At 42.5% G+C, this 22,930-nt stretch overlaps 1 protein-coding gene across 2 annotated transcripts in view; it reads right to left on the bottom strand.

Moving 5' to 3' along the window:
- plxdc2b (plexin domain containing 2b) overlaps positions 1-22,930 on the bottom strand; it is a 173,379-nt gene that overhangs the window by 149,927 nt on the left and 522 nt on the right. The window contains exon 1 of one of the 2 annotated variants that reach the window (XM_061922229.1): positions 22,660-22,766. The exons of the other annotated variant lie outside the window; for it this stretch is intronic. Within the exon in view, the coding sequence (XP_061778213.1) occupies positions 22,660-22,672 (13 nt within the window). The 5' untranslated portion in view covers positions 22,673-22,766. Of the gene's footprint in view, positions 1-22,659; positions 22,767-22,930 lie in introns of those variants that run through there. 2 annotated transcript variants of the gene reach the window in all.

Here is a 22,930-nt window from a genome sequence, read left to right on the forward strand (position 1 = left end):
TAGACAGTAGACAATAAAACACAAAACGCGAGCAAGTGTTTTCTTGAGCTGAAAGAGTATTATTGCATGTACTATTCATGTACTGCACAAACTACTAATCTGACTCCATTTGCTTGCAGGTGGTGTAGTGACGCTGCTTCTTAAAGGGGAACATTATCACCAGACCTATGTAAGTGTCAATATATACCTTGATGTTGCAGAAAAAAGACCATATGTTTTTTAACCGATTTCCGAACTCCAAAAGGGTGAATTTGGCGATTTAAACGCCTTTAAATTTTGTTAGCTGTCGGAGCAATGACCTTTCACCTGTGACCTCACAACGGGTAGCAATCCGCCATTTTCTCAAACACATTATACACACCAAGTCAAATCAGCTCTGTTATTTCAATCAATCAATCAATCAATGTTTACTTATATAGCCCTAAATCACTAGTGTCTCAAAGGGCTGCACAAACCACAACACAAACCACTACGACATCATCGGTAGGCCCACATGGGGCGGCATTGCTCGGTTGGTAGAGCGGCCGTGCCAGCAACTTGAGGGTTGCAGGTTCGATTCCCACTTCCGCCATCCTAGTCACTGCCGTTGTGTCCTTGGGCAAGACACTTTACCCACCACTCCCATTGCCACCCACACTGGTTTAAATGTAACTTAGATATTGGGTTTCACTATGTAAAGCGCTTTGAGTAACTATAGAAAAGCGTTATATAAATATAATTCACTTCACTTCACATAAGGGCAAGGAAAACTCACACCCAGTGGGACGTCGGTGACAATGATGACTATGAGAACCTTGGAGAGGACGAAAGCAATGGATGTCGAGCGGGTCTAACATGATACTGTGAAAGTTCAATCCATAATGGATCCAACACAGCTGCGAGAGTCCAGTCCAAAGCGGATTCCAACACAGCAGCGAGAGTCCCGTCCACAGCGGAGCAAGCAGGAAACTATTCCAAGCGGAGGTTTTTAACGACTGTTTTCCGTACCTTGGAGACATTATGCCTCGTCGGTGTGTTGTCGGAGGGTGTAACAACACGATCAGGATTCAAGTTGCACCAGTGGCCAAAAGATGCGAAAGTCCCTCGTTTGTTCTGCACACTGTACCGACGACAGCTATGCTACAACAGAGATGGCAAGAATGTGTGGATATCCTGCGGTACTCAAAGCAGATGCATTTCCAACGATAAACTCAATGAAAACACAAAGGTGAGTTTTGTTGATGTTATTGACTTACAGTATGTGGGGTGTGCTAATCAGACATATTTGGTCACGGCATGACTGCCAGCTAATCAATGCTAACATGCTATTTAGGCTAGCTGTATGTACATATTGCATCATTATGCCTCATTTGTAGCTTAATTTGCATCCAGCCTTTCCCTCCACCCACATTTAATGCCAAAATAACACATATCAATCAATCAATCAATATTTACTTATATAGCCCTAAATCACTAGTGTCTCAAAGGGCTGCACAAACCACAACACAAACCACTACGACATCCTCAGTAGGCCCACAAGGAAAACTCACACCCAGTGGGACATCGGTGACAATGATGACTATGAGAACCTTGGAGAAAACGAAAGCAATGGATGTCGAGCGGGTCTAACATGATACTGTGAAAGTTCAATCCATAATGGATCCAACACAGCTGCGAGAGTCCAGTCCAAAGCGGATTCCAACACAGCAGCGAGAGTCCCGTCCACAGCGGAGCAAGCAGGAAACCATCCCAAGCGGAGGTTTTTACGACTGTTTTCCGTACCTTGGAGACATTATGCCTCGTCGGTGTGTTGTCGGAGGGTGTAACAACACGATCAGGGACGGATTCAAGATGCACCAGTGGCCAAAATATGCCAAAATCCCTCGTTTGTTCTGCACACTGTACGACAGCTGTGCTACAACAAAGGTGGCAGAGATGGCAAGAATGTGTGGATGTCCTGCGACACTCAAAGCAGATGCATTTCCAACGATATTGTCAACGAAATCCCAAAGGTGAGTTTTGTTGACGTTATTGATGTTGAGTGGGCTAATCAGACATATTTGGTCAAGGCATGACTGCAAGTTAATTGATGCTAACATGCTATTTAGGCTAGCTGTATGTATATATTGCATCATTGTGCCTCATTTGTAGCTATATTTGCATCCAGCCTTTCCCTCCACCCACATTTAATGCCAAACAAACACATACCAATCGTTGGTTAGAAGGCGATCGCCGAATTCGTCCGCGTTTCCTCCCGCTTGCGCCGCTGAAATCAGAATCTGAATCAGAGCTACTATGCCAGGGGTAGGGAACATATGGCTCTAGAGCCAGATGTGGCTCTTTTGATGACTGCATCTGGCTCTCTGATAAATCCGAGTTGACGTTGCTTAACACGATAAGTAATGAATAATTCCAGTTGTAATCACAGTGTTAAAAATAATGTTCAGAATATAAACTATTTTCATGCATTTTTAATCCGTCCATCCGTTTCCTACCGCACCGGTTCAAAAAGTTGCGTCAATGGTAAGAAGTTATTTATTTATTATTGGTTAGTGTAGGGCTTGCCCTCCTGGGGGTTCTTCAGACCCCCAAGCACCGACATGAGAGCCTGTTTCGGGATTACTATATTGTTTTATTTTTCAATAAATCTCTCAGTTGTTTTCCAGCAATTGTATTTCCAGCCCCAACCCCATCTCTCCTCCTGGCTGCTGCTTATAACAGAGCGACAGGTGATTAGATGACAAGGCCCAGGTGGGCCGTCCACGCACCTGTCGCTGCAGGCCCGCAGGCCACGCACCCTCCACAGTTAGCTTCAGAATAACAATGTTATTAGTGAAGTGAATTATATTTATATAGCGCTTTTCTCTAGTGACTCCAAGCGCTTTACATAGTGAAACCCAATATCTAAGTTACATTTAAACTAGTGTGGGTGGCACTGGGAGCAGGTGGGTAAAGTGTCTTGCCCAAGGACAAAACGGCAGTGACTAGGACGGCGGAAGCGGGAATCGAACCTGCAACCCCTCAAGTTGCTGGCACAGCCGCTCTACCAACCGAGCTAAGTCATCCCTATTTGCAAAATTCAACACATTTCATTCAAAATCATTTCAATCAAGGGGACATTTAATTTTGTTTTATATATTTATATTTAGTTTTGAGTTTTGTAATCCAACCACAACTTAGATTACTTGGAAGAAAAAAGGTACTATCTGGCAACAGATCCAGGCATATTTAAGAGGTAGAAGTCAAAAATCAATCAATGTTTACTTATATAGCCCTAAATCACTAGTGTCTCAAAGGGCTGCACAAACCACCACAACATCCTCGGTAGGCCCACATAAGGGCAAGGAAAACTCACACCCAGTGGGACGTCGGTGACAATGATGACTATGAGAACCTTGGAGAGGAGGAAAGCAATGGATGTCGAGCGGGTCTAACATGATACTGTGAAAGTTCAATCCATAATGGATCCAACAAAGTCGCGAGAGTCCAGTCCAAAGCGGATCCGACACAGCAGCGAGAGTCCCGTTCATAGCGGAGCCAGCAGGAAACCATCCCAAGCGGATGCGGATCAGCAGCGCAGAGATGTCCCCAGCCGATACACAGGCAAGCAGTACATGGCCACCGGATCGGATCGGACCGGACCCCCCCTCCACAAGGGAGAGTGGGACATAGAAGAAAAAGAAAAGAAACGGCAGATCAACTGGTCTAAAAAGGGAGTCTATTTAAAGGCTAGAGTATACAAATGAGTTTTAAGGTGAGACTTAAATGCTTCTACTGAGGTGGCATCTCGAACTGTTACCGGGAGGGCATTCCAGAGTACTACAGGCTCACCTGCACTGGCTTCCTGTGCACTTAAGATGTGACTTTAAGGTTTTACTACTTACGTATAAAATACTACACGGTCTAGCTCCATCCTATCTTGCCGATTGTATTGTACCATATGTCCCGGCAAGAAATCTGCGATCAAAGGACTCCGGCTTATTAGTGATTCCCAAAGCCCAAAAAAAGTCTGCGGGCTATAGAGCCCAAAATAAAAATAAAAAGTTGCTAAATATATCTCAGTCGGGGTTGGTTTTTTACCTTACTGTACGTACACCTTCCCTTCCTCCTCTAAAAATTACTTTTTTTTTATGAAGCAAGCACCAGATATGATATCGAAAAAGTAAACTTCAATTTCAACACCAGTGACAATGACAGAGGTTTTGCTTTTTTCTGTGAAAAAAAACAACAAAAAGACAGTGTGTGATTGTTTAGGGGCTGCAAACAGGATGTTGAATTCCACTGAAGTGAACTTTACTGTGAAATGGTGTGCTTCTGAAGCAGTAATACCATCCATCCATTTTCTATTGTATATTCTTATTACAAAGAATAAGAGACCTATTATACTCTAGAAATGTTGGTTTTACTTAAAAATGCACGCGTTTAGTTGTGTTCAGTGTTAAAAAAAAATATTATATGGCTCTTACGGAAATATATTTCAAAATATTTGGCTTTTTGGCTCTCTCAGCCAAAAAGGTTCCCGACCCCTGTACTATGCTATACCTTTCTGGGCTATCCGCCATGTTTGTCTCTGGTGGCTTCACGCAGTGACGTCACAGGACGATAGACGGGTGGACATAACGATAGTTAAAATCAGGCACTTTGAGGCCGTTTTTCGGGGTATTGCGTGTTGGGTAAAATTTTGAGAAAAACTTTGAAAAATAAAATAAGCCACTGGGAACTGATTTTTATTGGTTTTAACCCTTCAGAAATGGTGATAGTGTTCCCCTTTAAAGAAAGCCAACACATTTGAGGCAGTCAATCACGGCCGCACCGTGGGGGTCGCCCAGGCGGGCTGCTTTTCATTACCTGCCTGTCAGCAGTCACTGCAAACATGCTGCCTGTCGTGTCAGGACAAGAAGATGTGCCAGAGACCAGCAGCAGCAGTCGGCCTACTGAAAAAGCCCACGGAGCCGAAAGAGCGACAACTTCAGCTTAACGTGTCACAAAATAGGGAGTGACTTCAATTAGACATGTGCGGGTAAAATAATAAAGCATTTAGGATTGTCAGCTTTGTGAGAGATGGCCACATGTTTAATCGATCACAAAACATGTGCCTCCACCGAAGTAGCCTTCCAGTCCTTAAATGCTCCCCATAATATATTCATCATCCCACAGCGTGCAGTAACGCCGGCATGGTGACAAAGACCTTGAAATGGAAGTCAATTAGCACTTCATCATCTTCTCTACGCCTCTAATGGCCACAAATAATCCATTCATCCACAACAAAGCCAATTTAGAGGATTCGTCATTCCCTGCAAAATGCCAAGTCATCAAGTGTTTTGAAGGGGAACTGCACTTTTGGGGGAATTTTGCCAATCGTTCATAATCGTTATGAGAGATTAGAAGCCGGAAGGTTTTTTTTTGCATTCTGAATCGGCTTGTTGTAGGTGGCTTGCAATCAATTCTACCTCTAAATGTCATGTCTTGGAGATCATGTTTAGTTTGGCTATGTTCTGTTTGGTTTTTGCACTCAGTTCCTGTTTTTTCACGCCCTGCTTTGTTTCCATGACAACCCATTAGTTTTCACCTGTCCTCATATGCCATCAGGACATATCCTCGCTCATCCATGCGGACTGGACACTGGCCGAGAGTGGAGTCGGCTCTCTTGGTTGCTTTGTTGGGTCTGCTCCTGTCTCTGGCCATGCTCCCTCCACCCCAGCAGACGACGGCGTGGAACACCGCAGAGGCCACCACAGTATATATGTTTCTTTTACTTTTTATTCATAGCTGTATGTAGAAGTGGCTGTTTGTATCCTCTGCTTTAATGTCTTTAATGTCCTTTGTCTTCTTTGATGTTTGATGTTTCCCTCTTACACACATGGCTATGAGTTGTTGTTGTTCTTTTCCCTTGGCCTCAGTCTGGAACCCCTTTCCAGGGCCCAGGCTTAGACCGATATTTTTTATTATATTTTATTTTATTTTAATTTTCTGTTTTTCTTCTTTTTTTTTCTTTTCCCATTCCATCCCTTGTTTACCTGTATCTAACCTTTTTTGTAAAGGGGCGCTGGAAGCCGGCAGACCCGTCAGCAATCCTGTTCTGTTTCCCTGATCTTGAATGGGATTGTGCTGAAAATTTTAATTTCCCTGAAGGAATAAATAAAGTACTATCTATCTAATCTAATGTCACGCACCTGATTCATTTGGACTCATGCACCTGTTAATCACCACAGCACTGTTTAAAGGCCTACTGAAACCCACTACTACCGACCACACAGTCTGTTAGTTTATATATCAATGATGAATTTTTAATATTGCAACACATGCCACTACGGCCAGGTTAGTTTACTAAATTTCAATTTTAAATGTCGCCCCAAAATATCCTGCTTAAAAGTCTCGGTAAGATGACGCGTGCGAGTGACGTCACGCATTGTAGAGGACATTTGGTTCCAGCATCGTTCCCGGCTGTAAGTCTTCTGTTTACATTGCAAAATTCCACAGTATTCTGGACATCCGTGTTGCTGAATCTTTTGCAATTTGTTCAATGAACAATGTAGACATCAAAGAAGAAAGCTGTAGGTGGGAAGCGGTGTATTGCGGCCGGCTTTATAGCGACACAAACACAGCCGATGTTTCATTGTTTACATTCCCGTAAGATGATGGTGAAGCTTTACAATGGAACAGAGCGGTCAAGCGAACATGGTTGGATTGGACCACACACAAAAAGTAAAGTGTATTATGCAGCGATCATTTCGAAAGATCGTGTTTCGAAGACGGTCCCTTCGGTCGGATCAATTAACACGGATCAATCGTCCTGTCCCCTTTAACAAAAAAAGCCCCAAAGCATGATTAAGGAAAGAATGAATGGGGCCATGTATCGGGAGATTTTGCGCCAAAACCTCCTTCCATCAGTGAGAGCTTTGAATGGTTGACCAAATACTTATTTTCCACCATAATTTACAAATAAATTATTTAAAATTCCTACAATGTGAATTCCTGGATTTTTTTTTCACATTCTGTCTCTCACAGTTGAAGTGTACCTATGATGAAAATTACAGACCTCTGTCATCATTTTAAGTGGGAGAACTTGCACAATCGGTGGTTGACTAAATACTTTTTTGCCCCACTGTATACACGCCTTGGTTTCTGGAAACAGGACACACATTTGTTGCCAGAAGTCGGACATGCGCTGCTCGGGAAACGAAAATAAATGCGCCAAGGAATTAGTTCCGGCAATGATTAAAATGACCAAAATATGGCAAATATTGCACATATGAACGTGTCTGTTACTACATTATATATAGACTTGCAATGTGTATATAAAAGTTTGATGGAAGGTTTTGAAGTTGTGTTAGAGGGCTTTGAAGGCTGCCACGGTGACTCCCATTAGCTGCATCTTCCAAGCGTTTTATATCACCTGTAAAATCCCCCGTCCCACATTATAAAAGACGTGTGTTCTTGCTCTCATAAAAACTGTGAACACTAGGCAAAAAAAAAAAAAAAATGTGCAGTTGCCCTTTAACATGGTAGCAATCATGTGGCAAACTTTGTCAGTCTGCAAGATTGATTTGCTCACAGTCGGGGTTATCTGACCTCTATGAATCGGATTTGTTGGTATGACAATTCCCCATATCGACCCGATATTTATAATGCACCTTCAGTTATAATTAGAGGTGTAACGGTAAGGGTTCAGTTTGTACCTCAGAATTAATGTTGCCTGATTGGGTCAATCATCATTTCGTCAGGGCTGCCACTTTAGCACTTCAGCTACTTTAGTCATTATTTGAAGGGACAATACACAGAAACATTAAGCTCAAAGACAAATATGTTCTGTACCAGATTATAGCTAAATGGCCCATTTCCATCTGCAGTCCCTGGCTACTTAAATTAAAGGGATACAAAAATCATGCAATAAAATTATGACAATAAAATCATACCATAGCACAGGCGTGTCAAACTCAAATACAGAGTGGGCCAAAATTGTAAACGGAACAAAGCCGCGGGACATCCATCCATCCATCCATCATCTTCCGCTTATCCGAGATTGGGTCGCGGGGGCAACAGCCTAAGCAGGGAAACCCAGACTTCCCTCTCCCCAGCCACTTCGTCTAGCTCTTCCCGGGGGATCCCGAGGCGTTACCAGGCCAGCCGGGAGACATAGTCTTCCCAACGTGTCCTGGGGTCTTCCCCGTGGCCTCCTACCGGTTGGACGTGCCCTAAACACCTCCCTAGGGAGGCGTTCGGGTGGCATCCTGACCAGATGCCCGAACTACCTCATCTGGCTCCTCTCGATGTGAAGGAGCAGCGGCTTTACTTTGAGTTCCTCCCGGATGGCAGAGCTTCTCCCCCTATCTCTAAGGGAGAGCCCCGCCACACGGCGGAGGAAACTCATTTTGGCCGCTTGTACCCGTGATCTTATCCTTTCGGTCATGACCCAAAGCTCATGACCATAGGTGAGGATGGGAACGTAGATCGACCGGTAAATTGAGAGCTTTGCCTTCCGGCTCAGCTCCTTCTTCACCACAACGGATCGATACAACGTCCGCATTACTGAAGACGCCGCACCGATCCGCCTGTCGATCTCACGATCCACTCTTCCCTCACTCGTGAACAAGACTCCTAGGTACTTGAACTCCTCCACTTGGGCCGCGGGACAAGGTTGAACAAATTAACCTTTTAATAGGGACCCAAACAAGTTTTGCATTAAATATTGAACAAGCAAGGCTTATATAACTTTAGTGACATGCAAAATCCAGTTTCAAATAATAATAATAATAATAATAATTAAAAAAATATCAACGGCATATCAAATAAAATTAAAATAAATATTGTATGCCTTTTTTTCTATTTGCAATCTTCTGAGGTAAATATCAATTTTTTTCCACAGGCTAATAATAAATTTGAAAATAAAATAACAATAATGAATGAACAAAACATTCAAGCCTTGAAATAGGAATAGAAAATGCTTGAATAAAACATTAATTATTGGTCAGTTTGCTGGAAGTTTCCAGGAAGAGTTAGTGCTGCAAGGGTTTCTGGGTATTTGTTCTGTTGTGTTACGGTGCAGATGTTCACCCGAAATGTGTTTATTTTTCTTGTTTCTAAAGTTGGTTATACAGCCACCCTCAGTGTGACCTGTATGGCTGTTGATCAAGTCAGCCGTGCATTCATTTGCGTGTGTGTGTGTGTGTGTGTGTGTGTGTGTAAAAGCCACAAATATTATGTGACACGCTGTTAGTATGGAGGAAAAGCGGACGTGACGACAGGTTGTAGAGAACGCTAAAGACAGTGCCTTAAATGCATGCCCCCAATATAGTTGTCAAGGTGGAAATCAGTAGAAATTCGGGAGAATGGTTGCCCCGGGAGATTTTCGGGAGGGGCACTGAACTTCGGGAGTCTACCGGGAAAATTAGGAGGGTTGGCAAGTATGAGTATTAGCAGTGAATGCGGTGTTACAGCGGCACCGACGCTGTATAACACCGGCGGGCCAGCTCTAATGCTAAATTGATATTGCCTCAAGGGCCAAATTAAATTACACGGCGGGCCAAAGTTTGACACCCCTGCCATAGCATGTAATCAAATTAACACAAATCCTGAAATGCTTTTTCATGGACACATACTCAATATACAATACAACCACACCTCATTTACATGATCAAACAAAGACAATAAATGCTCTTTTCAGATCTGTCATCATTTGTAAAAGCAACTATGATTTTAACAGACACACCTCACAATTTACACAAAAATGCTGTCATGGATAAATATTCACATTAAGTTGATCTGTCAAACACAGTGGCCACCTTAGTGACCGTGTGAGCAGCTTTGATTGCTTCAAAGCCACTTATTAACTTCAATTGTGAATGAAGAGTCATCTGTTAGACTTTTCAAGTTTGTTCCAAGGTCGTTCCATTCCTTTATGGCTTTATAGGAAAAGGCTGATGTTTTACATCTGGGTGGAGGCTTGTGTGTTTCTAGTTGTCACAGCAGATGTAAATTGGACAAAAGTGCTGGTGCAGTGTTATTTAGGATTCGATGAATTGATTAACGTGGACCCTGACTTAAACAAGTTGAAAAACTTATTGGGGTGTTACCATTTAGTGGTCAATTGTACGGAATATAGATTAGATTAGATAGTACTTTATTTATTCCGTCAGGAGAGTTCCTTCAGGAAAATTACAATTTTCAGCACAATCCCATTCAAGATCAGACAAACATTACAGGGAGACAGAACAGAATATGTACTGAACTGTGCAATCTACTAATAAAAGTATCAATCAATCAATCAATCAATGGGCCATTTGTATTGATGCTAATCTTTGAATGTTAGATAAATTTAACAAGCTATATTTTTGGAGAATTAAACAGTGACGGTGGTGTTGTGGTTTTCGGTCAAGGATTTTGAGCGATTGTTTGTTCAAAGTTTCCAATGGCATCAGTGTCATTTTGCTTGCCTGCGACCAACATGGTATGTACAATAATAAAAATTTGACATAATTATTGCAATAAAATACGTTTGAGCTGCCTCCAGTGTTAATGAATTCCTGATAAATCTTAACGTTTTTATGTTGTATTTAAGACTCTGGCAAATCTGTTTGATGTTTTTTTAAAGGCCTACTGAAATGAGATTTTCTTATTTAAACGGGAATAGCAGGTCCATTCTATGTGTCATACTTGATCATTTCGCGATATTGCCATATTTTTGCTGAAAGGATTTAGTAGAGAACATCGATGATAAAGTTTGCAACTTTTGTTCGCTGATAAAAAAACCTTGCCTTTACGTCACCGGTGTGAGGGCTCCTCATATCCTCACATTGTTTATAATGTGAGCCTCCAGCAGCAAGAGCGATTCGGACCGAGAAAGCGACAATTTCCCCATTAATTTGAGCGAGGAAGAAAGATTCGTGGATGAGGAAATTCAGAGTAAAGGCCTAGGAAAAAGAAAAAAAAAGGCGAGGGCAAGTGAGAGCGATAAAGATGTTTTTAGACACATTTACTAGAATAATTCTTGGAAATCCCTTATCTTTCTATTGTGTTGCTAGTGTTTTAGTGAGTTAAATAGTACCTTAAAGTCAGAGGGGTGTGGCCACGGGTGTTTTGACGCCAGAGTCTCTGAGAGAAGTCACGGCAGCAGGAGGACACTGGCTCCGCTGATCTCCGGTAAGAGGCAACGTATTTCCACAATTTTCTCACCGAAAGCTGCCGGTTGACATGTAGTCGGGATCCATGTTCGCTTGACCGCTCTGATCCATAGTAAAGCTTCACCTCCAGGATTTTTAAACAAGGAAACACTGTGTGTTTGTGTGGCTAAAGGCTAAAAGCTTCCCACCTCCATCTTTTTACTTTGGCTTCTCCATTATTAATTGAACAAATTGCAAAAGATTCAGCAACACAGATGTCCAAAATACTGTGTAATTATGCGATGAAAAGAGACGCCTTTTAGCCGCTAGTGGTGCTGGCTAACATGTCCCCTCCAACCAATAACGTCACAAACACGCGTCATCATTCCGCAACGTTTTCAACAGGAAACTCCGCGGGGAATTTAAAATTGTAATTTAGTAAACTAAACCGGCCGTATTGGCATGTGTTGCAATGTTAATATTTCATCATTGATATACAGTGGGGCAAAAAAGTATTTAGTCAGCTAGCGATTGTGCAAGTTCTCCCACTTAAAATGATGACAGAGGTCTGTAATTTTTATCATAGGTACACTTCAACTGTGAGAGACAGAATGTGAAAAAAAAATCCAGGAATTCACATTGTAGGAATTTTAAATAATTTATTTGTAAAATTATGGTGGAAAATAATTCTTCCTCCTCCAAACACGACAAGTTGAGTTTATACCAAAAAGTTGTATTTTGGTTTCATCTGACCACATGACATTCTCCCAATCCTCTGCTGTATCATCCATGTATCCATTTTGGTATAAACGCTATTCGTCGTGTTTGGAGGAAGAAGAATACTGAGTTGCATCCCAAGAACACCATACCTACTGTGAAGCATGGGGGTGGAAACATCATGCTTTGGGGCTGTTTTTCTGCTAAGGGGTCAGGACGATTGATCCGTGTTAAGGAAAGAATGAATGGGGCCATGTATTGTGAGATTTCGAGCCAAAACCTCCTTCCATCAGTGAGAGCTTTGAATGGTTGACCACTTATTTTCCAGCATAATTTACTAATAAATTATTCAAAATTCCTACAATGTGAATTCCTGGATGTTTTTTTCACATTCTGTCTTTTACAGTTGAAATGTACCTATGATGAAAATTACAGACCTCTGTCATCATTTTAAGTGGGAGAACTTGCACAATCGCTGGCTGACTAAATACTTTTTTGCCCCACTGTATAAACTATCAGACTGCGTGGTCGGTAGTAGTGGGTTTCAGTAGGCCTTTAAAGCAAAGTGTTGGGTCTAAAATGACACCCAGGTAACGATAGTCACTAACATTTTGTATTATTTCCTTACCAACCGTTATATTTAGAAAGGATGAAATGTTATATTTGTTTACAAAATACATTGTTGCCCTTTTCTTAATGTTTAATGTAAGACAAGAGTCATGTAGGCATCTTGCCACCTTCTCCATGGCTGCTGTAAGTCTTCTGGCAACCGTTTCTGCGTCCTTTCCCCAAGTATAAATAACCGTGTCATCTGCATACATCTGGATATTTACATCCTCACATACAGTCAACCATAACATCAAGAATCCTTCACTAGTTATGAGCTGGGAGCTCATTAGCTTGATGGCTACCAGAAAAAGACCAAGAAGGGGAACAAAGTGCTGCAAAGACTTGTTGCCGTGAAGCTGAAAGAAGATAAGCGCCTTCATATCCTGAAGTCAGCGGGAGGGGCCGCGGGGTCGAGTCCTCAAAGCAAGTGTCAGCAGCTAGCTTGGCGGCGTGCTGCTACATGCCTGCTCACGCACATGCAGGTGTGTGTGAAAGTTCTCCAGAGCTTCTGCAGGAGCATCAGGGTTCTATTCTCCATGACCTTAAAGGCCTACTGAAACCCACTTCTACAGACTGATAGTTTATATATCAATGATGTAATATTAACATTGCAACACATGCCAATACGGCCTTTTTAGTTTACTAAATTACAATTTTAAATTTCCCGAGGAGTTTCCTGTTGAAAACGTCGCAGAATGATGACGCGTGTTTGTGACGTTATTGGTTGGAGGGGACCACTTCCGGCTAAAAGTCGTCCCTTTTCATCGCGCAATTACACAGTATTTTGGACTTCTGTTTTGCTGAATCTTTTTCTAATTTGTTCAATTAATAATGGAGACGTCAAAGAAGAATGCTGTTGGTAAAAAGCGGTGGATTGCAGCTGCCTTTAGCAACGAAACACAGCCGGTGTTTCTTTTGTTTGTTGTGAAGCTTTAACACAGAGCGGTCAAGCGAACATGTTTTTCTACGTCAACCAGCAAGGTTTTGGATGGGAAAATTGTGATATTAAGTCGGCTCTTACCGGAGACTTGAGTGGATTACGCGACCTCATGCTGCAGCTCAAAAAACGCAGCTGTGATCTTGGCTCCTCGGCTTCGATCAGAGACACTAGCGTTCACCGCAGTCATCCGACTTTCAGGTATGACTTCATAATCTCACTGAAATACTATTAACACAATAAGCAGATAAGGGATTTTCCATCCATCCATCCAGCTTCTTCCGCTTATCCGAGGTCGGGTCGCGGGGGCAACAACCTAAGCAGGGAAACCCAGACTTCCCTTTCCCCAGCCACTTCGTCAAGCTCTTCCCGGGGGATCCCGAGGCGTTCCCAGGCCAGCCGGGAGACATAGTCTTCCCAACGTGTCCTGGGTCTTCCCCGTGGCCTCCTACCGGTTGGACGTGCCCTAAACACCTCCCTAGGGAGGCGTTCGGGTGGCATCCTGACCAGATGCCCGAACCACCTCATCTGGCTCCTCTCGATGTGAAGGAGCAGCGGCTTTACTTTGAGTTCCTCCCGGATGACAGAGCTTCTCACCCTATCTCTAAGGGAGAGCCCCGCCACACGGCGGAGGAAACTCATTTCGGCCGCTTGTACACGTGATCTTATCCTTTCGGTCATAACCCAAAGCTCATGACCATAGGTGAGGATGGGAACGTAGATCGACCGGTAAATTGAGAGCTTTGCCTTCCGGCTCAGCTCCTTCTTCACCACAACGGATCGATACAACGTCCGCATTACTGAAGACGCCGCACCGATCCGCCTGTCGATCTCACGATCCACTCTTCCCTCACACGTGAACAAGACTCCTAGGTACTTGAACTCCTCCACTTGGGGCAGTGTCTCCTCCCCAACCCGGAGATGGCATTCCACCCTTTTCCGGGCGAGAACCATGGACTCGGACTTGGAGGTGCTGATTCTCATTTTCCATAATTATCCTAGTAAATGCGTCTAATAACATCTGAAACGCTGGAGCCCAACCATCCATCCATTTTCTACCGCTTATTCCCTTTTGGGAATACAATCGGGCGGAAGGTGAATCAGTAGAAGCATTTAAGTCTCACCTTAAAACTCATTTGTATACTCTAGCCTTTAAATAGACTCCCTTTTTAGACCAGTTGATCTGCCATTTCTTTTCTTTTTCTTCTATGTCCCACTCTCCCGTGTGGAGGGGGTCCGGTCCGATCCGGTGGCCATGTACTGCTCGCCTGTGTATCGGCTGGGGACATCTCTGCGCTGCTGGTCCGCCTACGCTTGGGATGGTTTCCTGCTGGCTCCGTTGTGAACGGGACTCTCGCTGCTGTGTCTTGGATCCTCTTTGGACTGGACTCTCGCGACTGTGTTGTATCCATTGTGGATTGAACTTTCACAGTATCATGTTAGATCCGCTCGACATCCATTGCTTTCCTCCTCTCTAAGGTTCTCATAGTCATCATTGTCACCGACGTCCCACTGGGTCATTATTGTCACCAATGTCCCACTGGGTGTGAGTTTTCCTACCGAGGATGTCGTGGTGGTTTGTGCAGCCCTTTGAGACACTAGTGATTTAGGGCTATATAAGTAAACATTGATTGATTGATTGAAGGCAGGGTACACCCTGGACAAGTCGCCACCCCATCGCAGGGCCCGTCTGGAGCCGTTGCCTTTTTTTTTTCTTTTTTTGTGCTTCACTCTAACTTTCCTCATCCACGAATCGTTCATCTTCGCTCAAATTAATTGGGGAATCCTCGCTTTCTTGGTCCAAATTGCTCTTACTGCTGGTGGCTCACATTGTAAACAATGTGAGGACATGAGGAACCCTCACACCGGTGACGTCACGCGTACATCGTCTGCTACTTCCGGTACAGGCAAGGCTTTTTTATTAGCGACCAAAAGTTGCAAACTTTATCGTCGATGTTCTCTACTAAATCCTTTCAGCACAAATAATGATCAAGTATGACACATAGAATGGACCTGCTATCCCCGCTTAAATAAGAAAATCTCATTTCAATAGGCCTTTAAAGTGTGTATGACTCAGTGAATTGGTTTTATGGTTGCGTAGGTGTAATTGTTGCCTCCCCAGCAGCTGCACATGACATTCCACAGTGGTGTCATCTCTTTGGGCGTGTTCCTCAACTGGCTGCTATTCCTCTCCAGATGATGATGCAGCAGCCTGACGGCTTTCCAATCACTAGTGAGGGGGTGAGGGGGCTGTTTATGAGGGGCGGAAACGGCTTGTCATGTGTCACTGAAGTCTTCTCCATCACAAGGCAAGCAGCTCCAAAGACATTCCAGCAGAAGACAATGATGCTTTCAGGAACAAGTGGCCTCTTGGCTTTGTCTTGGCGGCCTATTCAAGCCCGCCGTGCCACTGCTGAGCTCTAAAGCCCGTCTGAGCTTCTTCCCACAGGGCTGTGGGCGTATAGCGCCGCGTCAACGGCCAGCCGTGACGAATGCGCCCGCCTGGTGCTGCTGTGGCATGCCGATAAGGGTGGCCACCCCGCTGGCTTCTGGGACGTATGACCCAACCCCCACCCCCCCACACACTTTTATTGCAGCCCGCCCCCGTCATCCACTTACGGCGAACTCTTTCAGCAAGTAAGGACAAGCCAGCCAGCGAGTGAAATGATGGATGCATGAACGCAGGAACATGAAGATCCAGGCTGTTATCGCAAACCCCAGTGGAACATCTCTTTTTTTCCATGCAGGCGCAAATTATCTCCAAAAATCTGACCCAATTTTGTGTGCCACTGCCGAGTATCTCAGCATGAAAAAAAAAAAAAAAAAGTTCGCAGGATGTTGTGTAATTCCAGCCAGATGTTCGCCGCTGCCCATCAAACTAAAGTTTCCACTGAGAGGTACACTTTGGAGTCATTAAGCCTTTTACTTTGAGAAAACACCGTCTGAGTACCAGACATCTTGTTAGTACCCAGCACAGTGGTACATTACCTCAAAGTCATTGCTTTTCAAGTCCACTTGAATTTAAATTGGACCAGAATGAAAACGTCTTTTTCAAAAGCATTTAATAGAAGAGAATTAGCATTTCATTTTATAGGGTCTTTAGAGGTTAGAACAGTGGTTCGCAACCTTTTTTCAGTGATGTACCCCATGTGAACATTTTTTTAATTCAAGTACCCCCTAATCAGAGCAAAGCATTTTTGGTTGAAAAAGAGAGATAAAGAAGTAAAATACAACACCATGTCATCAGTTTCTGGTGTATTAAATTGTATAACAGTGCAAAATATTGCTCATTTGTAGTGGTCTTTCTGGAACTATTTGGAAAAAAAGTTGTAAAAATAACTAAAAACTTGTTGAAAAATAAACAAGTGATTCAATTATAAATAAAGATTTCTACACATAGAAGTAATCATCAACTTAAAGTGCCCTCTTTGGGGATTGTAATAGAGATCCTTCTGGATTCATGAACTTAATTCTAAACATTTCTCCGCAAAAAAAGAAATCTTTAACATCATAATCTACGGAACATGTCCACAAAAAAATCTAGCTGTTAACACTGAATATTGCATTGTTGCATTTCTTTTCACAGTTTATGAACTTACATTCATATTTTGTTGATGTATTATTCAATAAATATATTTATAAAGGATTTTTGAATTGTTGCTATTTTTGAAAAATGTCACGTACCCCTTGGCATACCTTCAAGTACCCCCAGGGGTATGCGTACCCCCACTTGAGAACCACTGGGTTAAAAGACAGAAAGGGCTAAGATTTGGTTAGATTTTGATTTAATGATGTCACAAGATTTTTTTTCAACAATTATCAAGAAGGCCCTGACTATAAAGTTCAATAAACATATTTAAAAAAAAACAGTAAAACTATTGACGGTTAGTACTACCTTTTTAAAATAAAGTGATCAAAACAACATGATTGATAACCGCACTTTGATAAACTCACGGACTGACGAGCGCTATCTCGCTGGCTTGAAAGCGAACATGAACATAAGATACATTGTCTTTCCTCATTTAAAACATGACATTTACACTTTTATAAACATCACTGTCTGAGCAAGCAAGATATGCAAATGTTAAGTTAAAGATACAGGCTGTGATCTCTCAGAACAGAGTGATCAATCTACGCACAGAGGAACATGAGACGGAGGTGTTGAACACAAAGTGAACTTGTGTCTCATAAATCTCAAGTGAAGCAACATATATCTGGAACTCGAACTGAGGCAGACGTGTTCGAACATTGTCCACCAAAGAGTGTTGAAACTGACACAGTTTTAGATGCGTTTTTGTCGCCACTTTGGACTTTGAAAGGATTGATAAGTATTTACAATCACATTTTTCATTACGCTGACATTAAATGATTGTGCTGTAAAAACTCCAAAAGTATGGAATGCTTTCCTAACACATGTAAAAAAAAGATTGATCTCCAATTTAAACCCAATTGAAATGTAGATAGTTGATGAGACTTTTGTTTGCAGCGTCCATCAAACAGTCAGGCGCACATTGTCCATTTAACATAGTCCTCATTACAATTTTCCTCAATCATCCATTTTTCATTAGACATTGTCCATCAAGAAAAGTCTATCAAACACTGTCTTCTACCAAATATAGTCCATCAAACATCATCCTCCATCAAATGTTGAACATAAAACATTTTTCTTCAAATGTTCAAATATTGTCCAGGGTTTCCCACACATTCATTTATTTGTGGCGGCCCGCCTCTAAAGAATTACGCCCGCCACTAAAAAAATAAATAAATAAAAAAACAATAATAAATATATATATATTTTTTTTTTCGGCTTTTGACTCGCTCGACCGCTCAAAAAGCAATGGGACTCTGTGAATGGAGCTTGTAGTTACATATTATATAAATATGTAAATATTATATAAATATGTATATAAATAATAAAGTGTTGTAAATTATATTCCAACTCCGCGTTCTTCTTGGTCATCGCCGCCGGCACCCACCCCCGCTGCCCGACCACACCACCACAAATAGATGCCAGACCTGTGGGAAACACCGTTGTCCATCAAGCATTGTCCGCCATCAAACACTGTCAATCAAAAATGGTCTGAAATTGTCCATCAAATGTTGTTCATCAAACATCGTCATCCACCGAGAGCAGTCCATCAAACATCGTGCGTCAAGCAGTGTCCTTTATAAACATCTTCCATCAGACACTGTCCATCACCATTGTCCTTAAAGGCCTACTGAAATGAGATTTTCTTATTTAAACGGGGATAGCAGGTCCATTCTATGTGTCATACTTGATCGTTTTGCGATATTGCCATATTTTTACTGTAAGGATTTAGTAGAGAACATCGACGATAAAGTTTGCAACTTTTGGTCGCTAATAAAAAAGCCTTGCCTGTACCAAAAATAGCAGACGATGTGCGCGTGACGTCACGGGTTGTGGAGCTCCTCACATCTGAACATCGTTTACAATCATGGCCACCAGCAGCTTGAGCGATTTGGACCGAGAAAGCGACAATTTCCCTATTAATTTGAGCGAGGATGAAAGATTCGTGGATGAGGAAAGTGAGAGTGAAGGACTAGAAGAAGAAAAAAAAAAGACGAGGACAGTGGGAGCGATCAGATGTTATTAGACTCATTTACTCGGATAATTCTGGATAATCCCTTATCTGCTTATTGCGTTACTAGTGTTTTAGTAAGATTATATAGTCATACCTGAAAGTCGGAGGGGTGTGGTGACCGCCAGTGTCTCTGAGGGAAGCCACGGAGGAGCCAAAAGAGTCTTTGACAGCTGCAGTAGGAATGACACAAGCTCCGCTCATGTCTACGGTAAGAGCCGACTTATTACCACAATTGTCTAACCGAAACCTGCCAGTTGACATGTGGTAGAGAACCATGTTCGCTTGACCGCTCTGTTCCATATTAAAGCTTCACCGTCATCTTTAAGGAAGGTAAACAAAGAAACACCGGCTGTGTTTGTGTTGCTACAGCTGGCCGCAATCCACCGCTTTCCACCAACATCTTTCTTCTTTGACGTCTCCATTATTAATTGAACAAATTGCAAAAGATTCAGCAACACAGATGTCCAGAATACTGTGTAATTATGCGATTAAAGCAGACAAATTTTAGCCGTGTGTGGTGCTGGGCGGAAATGTCCGCTCCAACCAATAACGTCACAAGCACGCGTCAACATAAGCGTCATCATTCCGCGACGTTTTCAACAGGATACTTCGCAGGAAATTTAAAATTGCAATTTAGTAAACTAAAAAGGCCGTATTGGCATGTGTTGCAATGTTAATATTTCATCATTGATATATAAACTATCAGACTGCGTGGTCGGTAGTAGTGGGTTTCAGTAGGCATAAGACCTAACTTGAAGGAGTCCCCCCAAAAAAGAATACCGTATTTCCTTGAATTGCCGCAGGGTATATAGTATGCGCCTGCCTTGAATTACTGCCGGGTCAAAATCGCTTCCCAAAATAATTAGCGCATGCTTAGTATTACCGCCTGGTCAAACTTGTGACACTTCCCCTGTCATCATTTTCAAAATGGAGGAGGCTGATTTCAATACCGGAAATTTGAAATTGCATAAAGGGAAGAAGATTAAGAACTATTCAGTAGGATTTAAAGGCCTACTGAAACCCACTACTACCGACCACGCAGTCTGATAGTTTATATATCAATGATGAAATATTAACATTGCAACACATGCCAATACGGCCTTTTTAGTTTACTAAATTGCAAATTTAAATTTCCCGGGAGTTTCGTCTTCGAAACGTCGTGTAATGATGACGTGTACGCAAGACATCACAGGTTTTTAGGAAGTATGAGCGCTGCACACACACACAGCTAAAAGTCGTCTGCTTTAACGGCATAATTACACAGTATTTTGGACATCTGTGTTGCTGAATCTTTTGCAATATGTTCAATTAATATTGGAAAAGTCACAGTAGAAAGATGGAGTTGGGAAGCTTTAGCCACACAAACACACGGTGATTCCTTGTTTAAAATTCCTGGAGGTGAAACTTTCCTATGGATCAGAGCGCGGTCAAGAGAACATGGATCCCGACCACATGTCAACCAGCAGGTTTCGGTGAGAAAATTGTGGTTAAAAAGTCGCCTTTTACCGGAGAAAAGCTGAGCTTCTGCCGTCCATGAAGCTGCCGTCGACTCCCCTGAGACACTGCGCGTCAAGACACCCGTGGAGACACCCTTCCGACTATCAGGTACTATTTAACTCACTAAAACACTAGCAACACAATAGAAAGATAAGGGATTTCACAGAATTATCCTAGTAAATGTGTCTAAAAACATCGGAATCCGTCCCAATGCAATCAGGTTTTTTTTTTTGTTTTTTTTTCTAGTCCGTCGCTATCAATATCCTTAAACATGAATCTTTCATCCTCGCTCAAATTAATGGGGAAATTGTCGTTTTCTCGGTCCGAATAACTGTTTTTGTTGGAGGCTCCCATTAAAAACAATGTGACCATGTGAGGAGCTCTCACGCCAAATTTCTTCTCCCTACAAACCCCCCCCCCATTTACTTCCGGGGTCATGATTAATACAGATGTTTTATTAACGCTATATTATAAAAATATAACGCTATATTATAAAAATACAGACGTTTTGTTAACGCTATATTCGAAACATTTTTTTAAAAACAATTTACAAACACAAGCTATGGGATGACATAAGAGGAAACGTGACCCCGGAAGTAAATGCGTCATCCCATAGCTTGTGTTTGTAAATTGTTGAATTTTTTTTTATAATATAGCGTTAACAAAACATCTGTATTAATCATGACCCCGGAAGTAAATGGGGCGGGGGGCAGTGGGGTTTTGGGGAGGCGGGGGGGGTTGTAGGGGGGAAGAAATTTGGTGTGACAGAGCCCTCAACATGTGACCTCATCGCCTGCGACTTGCAGTACAGGCAAGGCTTTTCTCTTAGCACCGAAAGTTGCGAACTTTATCGTGGATGTTCTCTACTAAATCCTTTCAGCAAAAATATGGCAATATCGCGAAATGATCAAGTATGACACATAGAATGGACCTGCTATCCCCGTTTAAATAAGAAAATCTCATTTCAGTACACCTTTAAGGTCCAAGCCTGGGGATAGGTTGATTGGCAATACTAAATTGGCCCTTGTGTGTGAATGTGAGTGTGAATGTTGTCTGTCTATCTGTGTTGGCCCTGCGACGAGGTGGCGACTTGTCCAGGGTGTACCCCGCCTTCCGCCCGATTGTAGCTGAGATAGGCGCCAGCGCCCCCCGTGACCCCTGCTTTATCCCAAGTGCAGGACTAATAGACTCAAGAACTCCTTTGTCCCACACGCCATTAGACTGTACAACTCCTCTCTGGGGCGGGGTGCGGGGGGTACTAGGATGACAGGGGATGCAAAACAATAACAGTGCAATATGTTTTCATAACATGGTCACTACTGCCTACTTTGTCTTGTTATATTCTTATTTTACTGTTATATTATTCCCATTGTTTTTATTCTTTTTGTAATATTTCTCTATTTTGTTTCCTTTTAAACCCCCATTATTTACTTTTTACTCTCCTGAAGGAATCAATAAAGTATTATCTATCTATCTATCTATCTATCTATCAAACACTAAATTGGCCCTAGTGTATGAATGTGAGTGTGAATGTTGTCTGTCTATCTGTGTTGGCCCTGTGATGAGGGGGACTTGTCCAGGGTGTACCCCGCCTTCCGCCCGATTGTAGCTGAGATAGGCGCCAGCGCCCCCCGCAACCCCAAAAGGGAATAAGCGGTAGGAAATGGATGGTCCAAGTTTACATCACTCTCAAGTGTTTACTGTATGCCTTTGGTAAGTACCAGAGTGAGAAGAGGTTTTAAATTAATTAGCGCATCCTTACTTTTACCGCATGCCTTTGGTAAGCGCAGGAGTGAGAAGGGGTTTTAAATTAATTAGCGCCCGGGCGGCAATTCAAGAAAATACGGATGACTTATTTTGAACCTTGTTTAAGACTGAAACCCTTCTGGGTTACTAAGACCTAACTTAAGGGAGTCCCCCCAAAAAAGTGTATATTGTATTGGTTTTGAAAATGAAAAAATATCAACTTGGCCCCCGCGTGTTTTGATTCTTCAGTGCGCGGCCCTCAGTGGAAAAAGTTTGGACACCCCTGCTTTGCACGATGTTAAAGGCTAACAGCTCGAAGAAAGTTCATTCTATACGACTTAATTGAACAACTACGGTAAGAACAGTTGTATTGTGATATTTAAACACCTGCTGGCAGCATTTAAAATGGCTAAATTGGTGTAAAAAACACTTTTAATGACAAAATGAGCTTTTGGAAAATAAGCTAGCTTACCTGACGCTGCCATTTGGGGGATAGTTTCCTCGATTGGTCACGTGACTGGTCACATGACCAGCAGGCTAAAATATGTCACTGACTGACTTGATGAGTTCAGCACAAAGCTTTAAAAGAACACATTTAGTCGTCTCAACATTATTAGTTACACTTATGTGTTATTTACCTCAAAAAATGTCAAGCAAACCTGAAAGTGTAAACTATATTTATGCTTCTGCCTCTTTGTGATGTTAAGTTCCTCTTATCCAGTTTATGCCTTGAGCTCTTATTT

The sequence above is a fragment of the Nerophis ophidion genome, linkage group LG15 (assembly GCF_033978795.1).
Source record: "Nerophis ophidion isolate RoL-2023_Sa linkage group LG15, RoL_Noph_v1.0, whole genome shotgun sequence".
In the NCBI taxonomy this organism is placed as follows: Eukaryota; Metazoa; Chordata; class Actinopteri; order Syngnathiformes; family Syngnathidae; genus Nerophis; species Nerophis ophidion.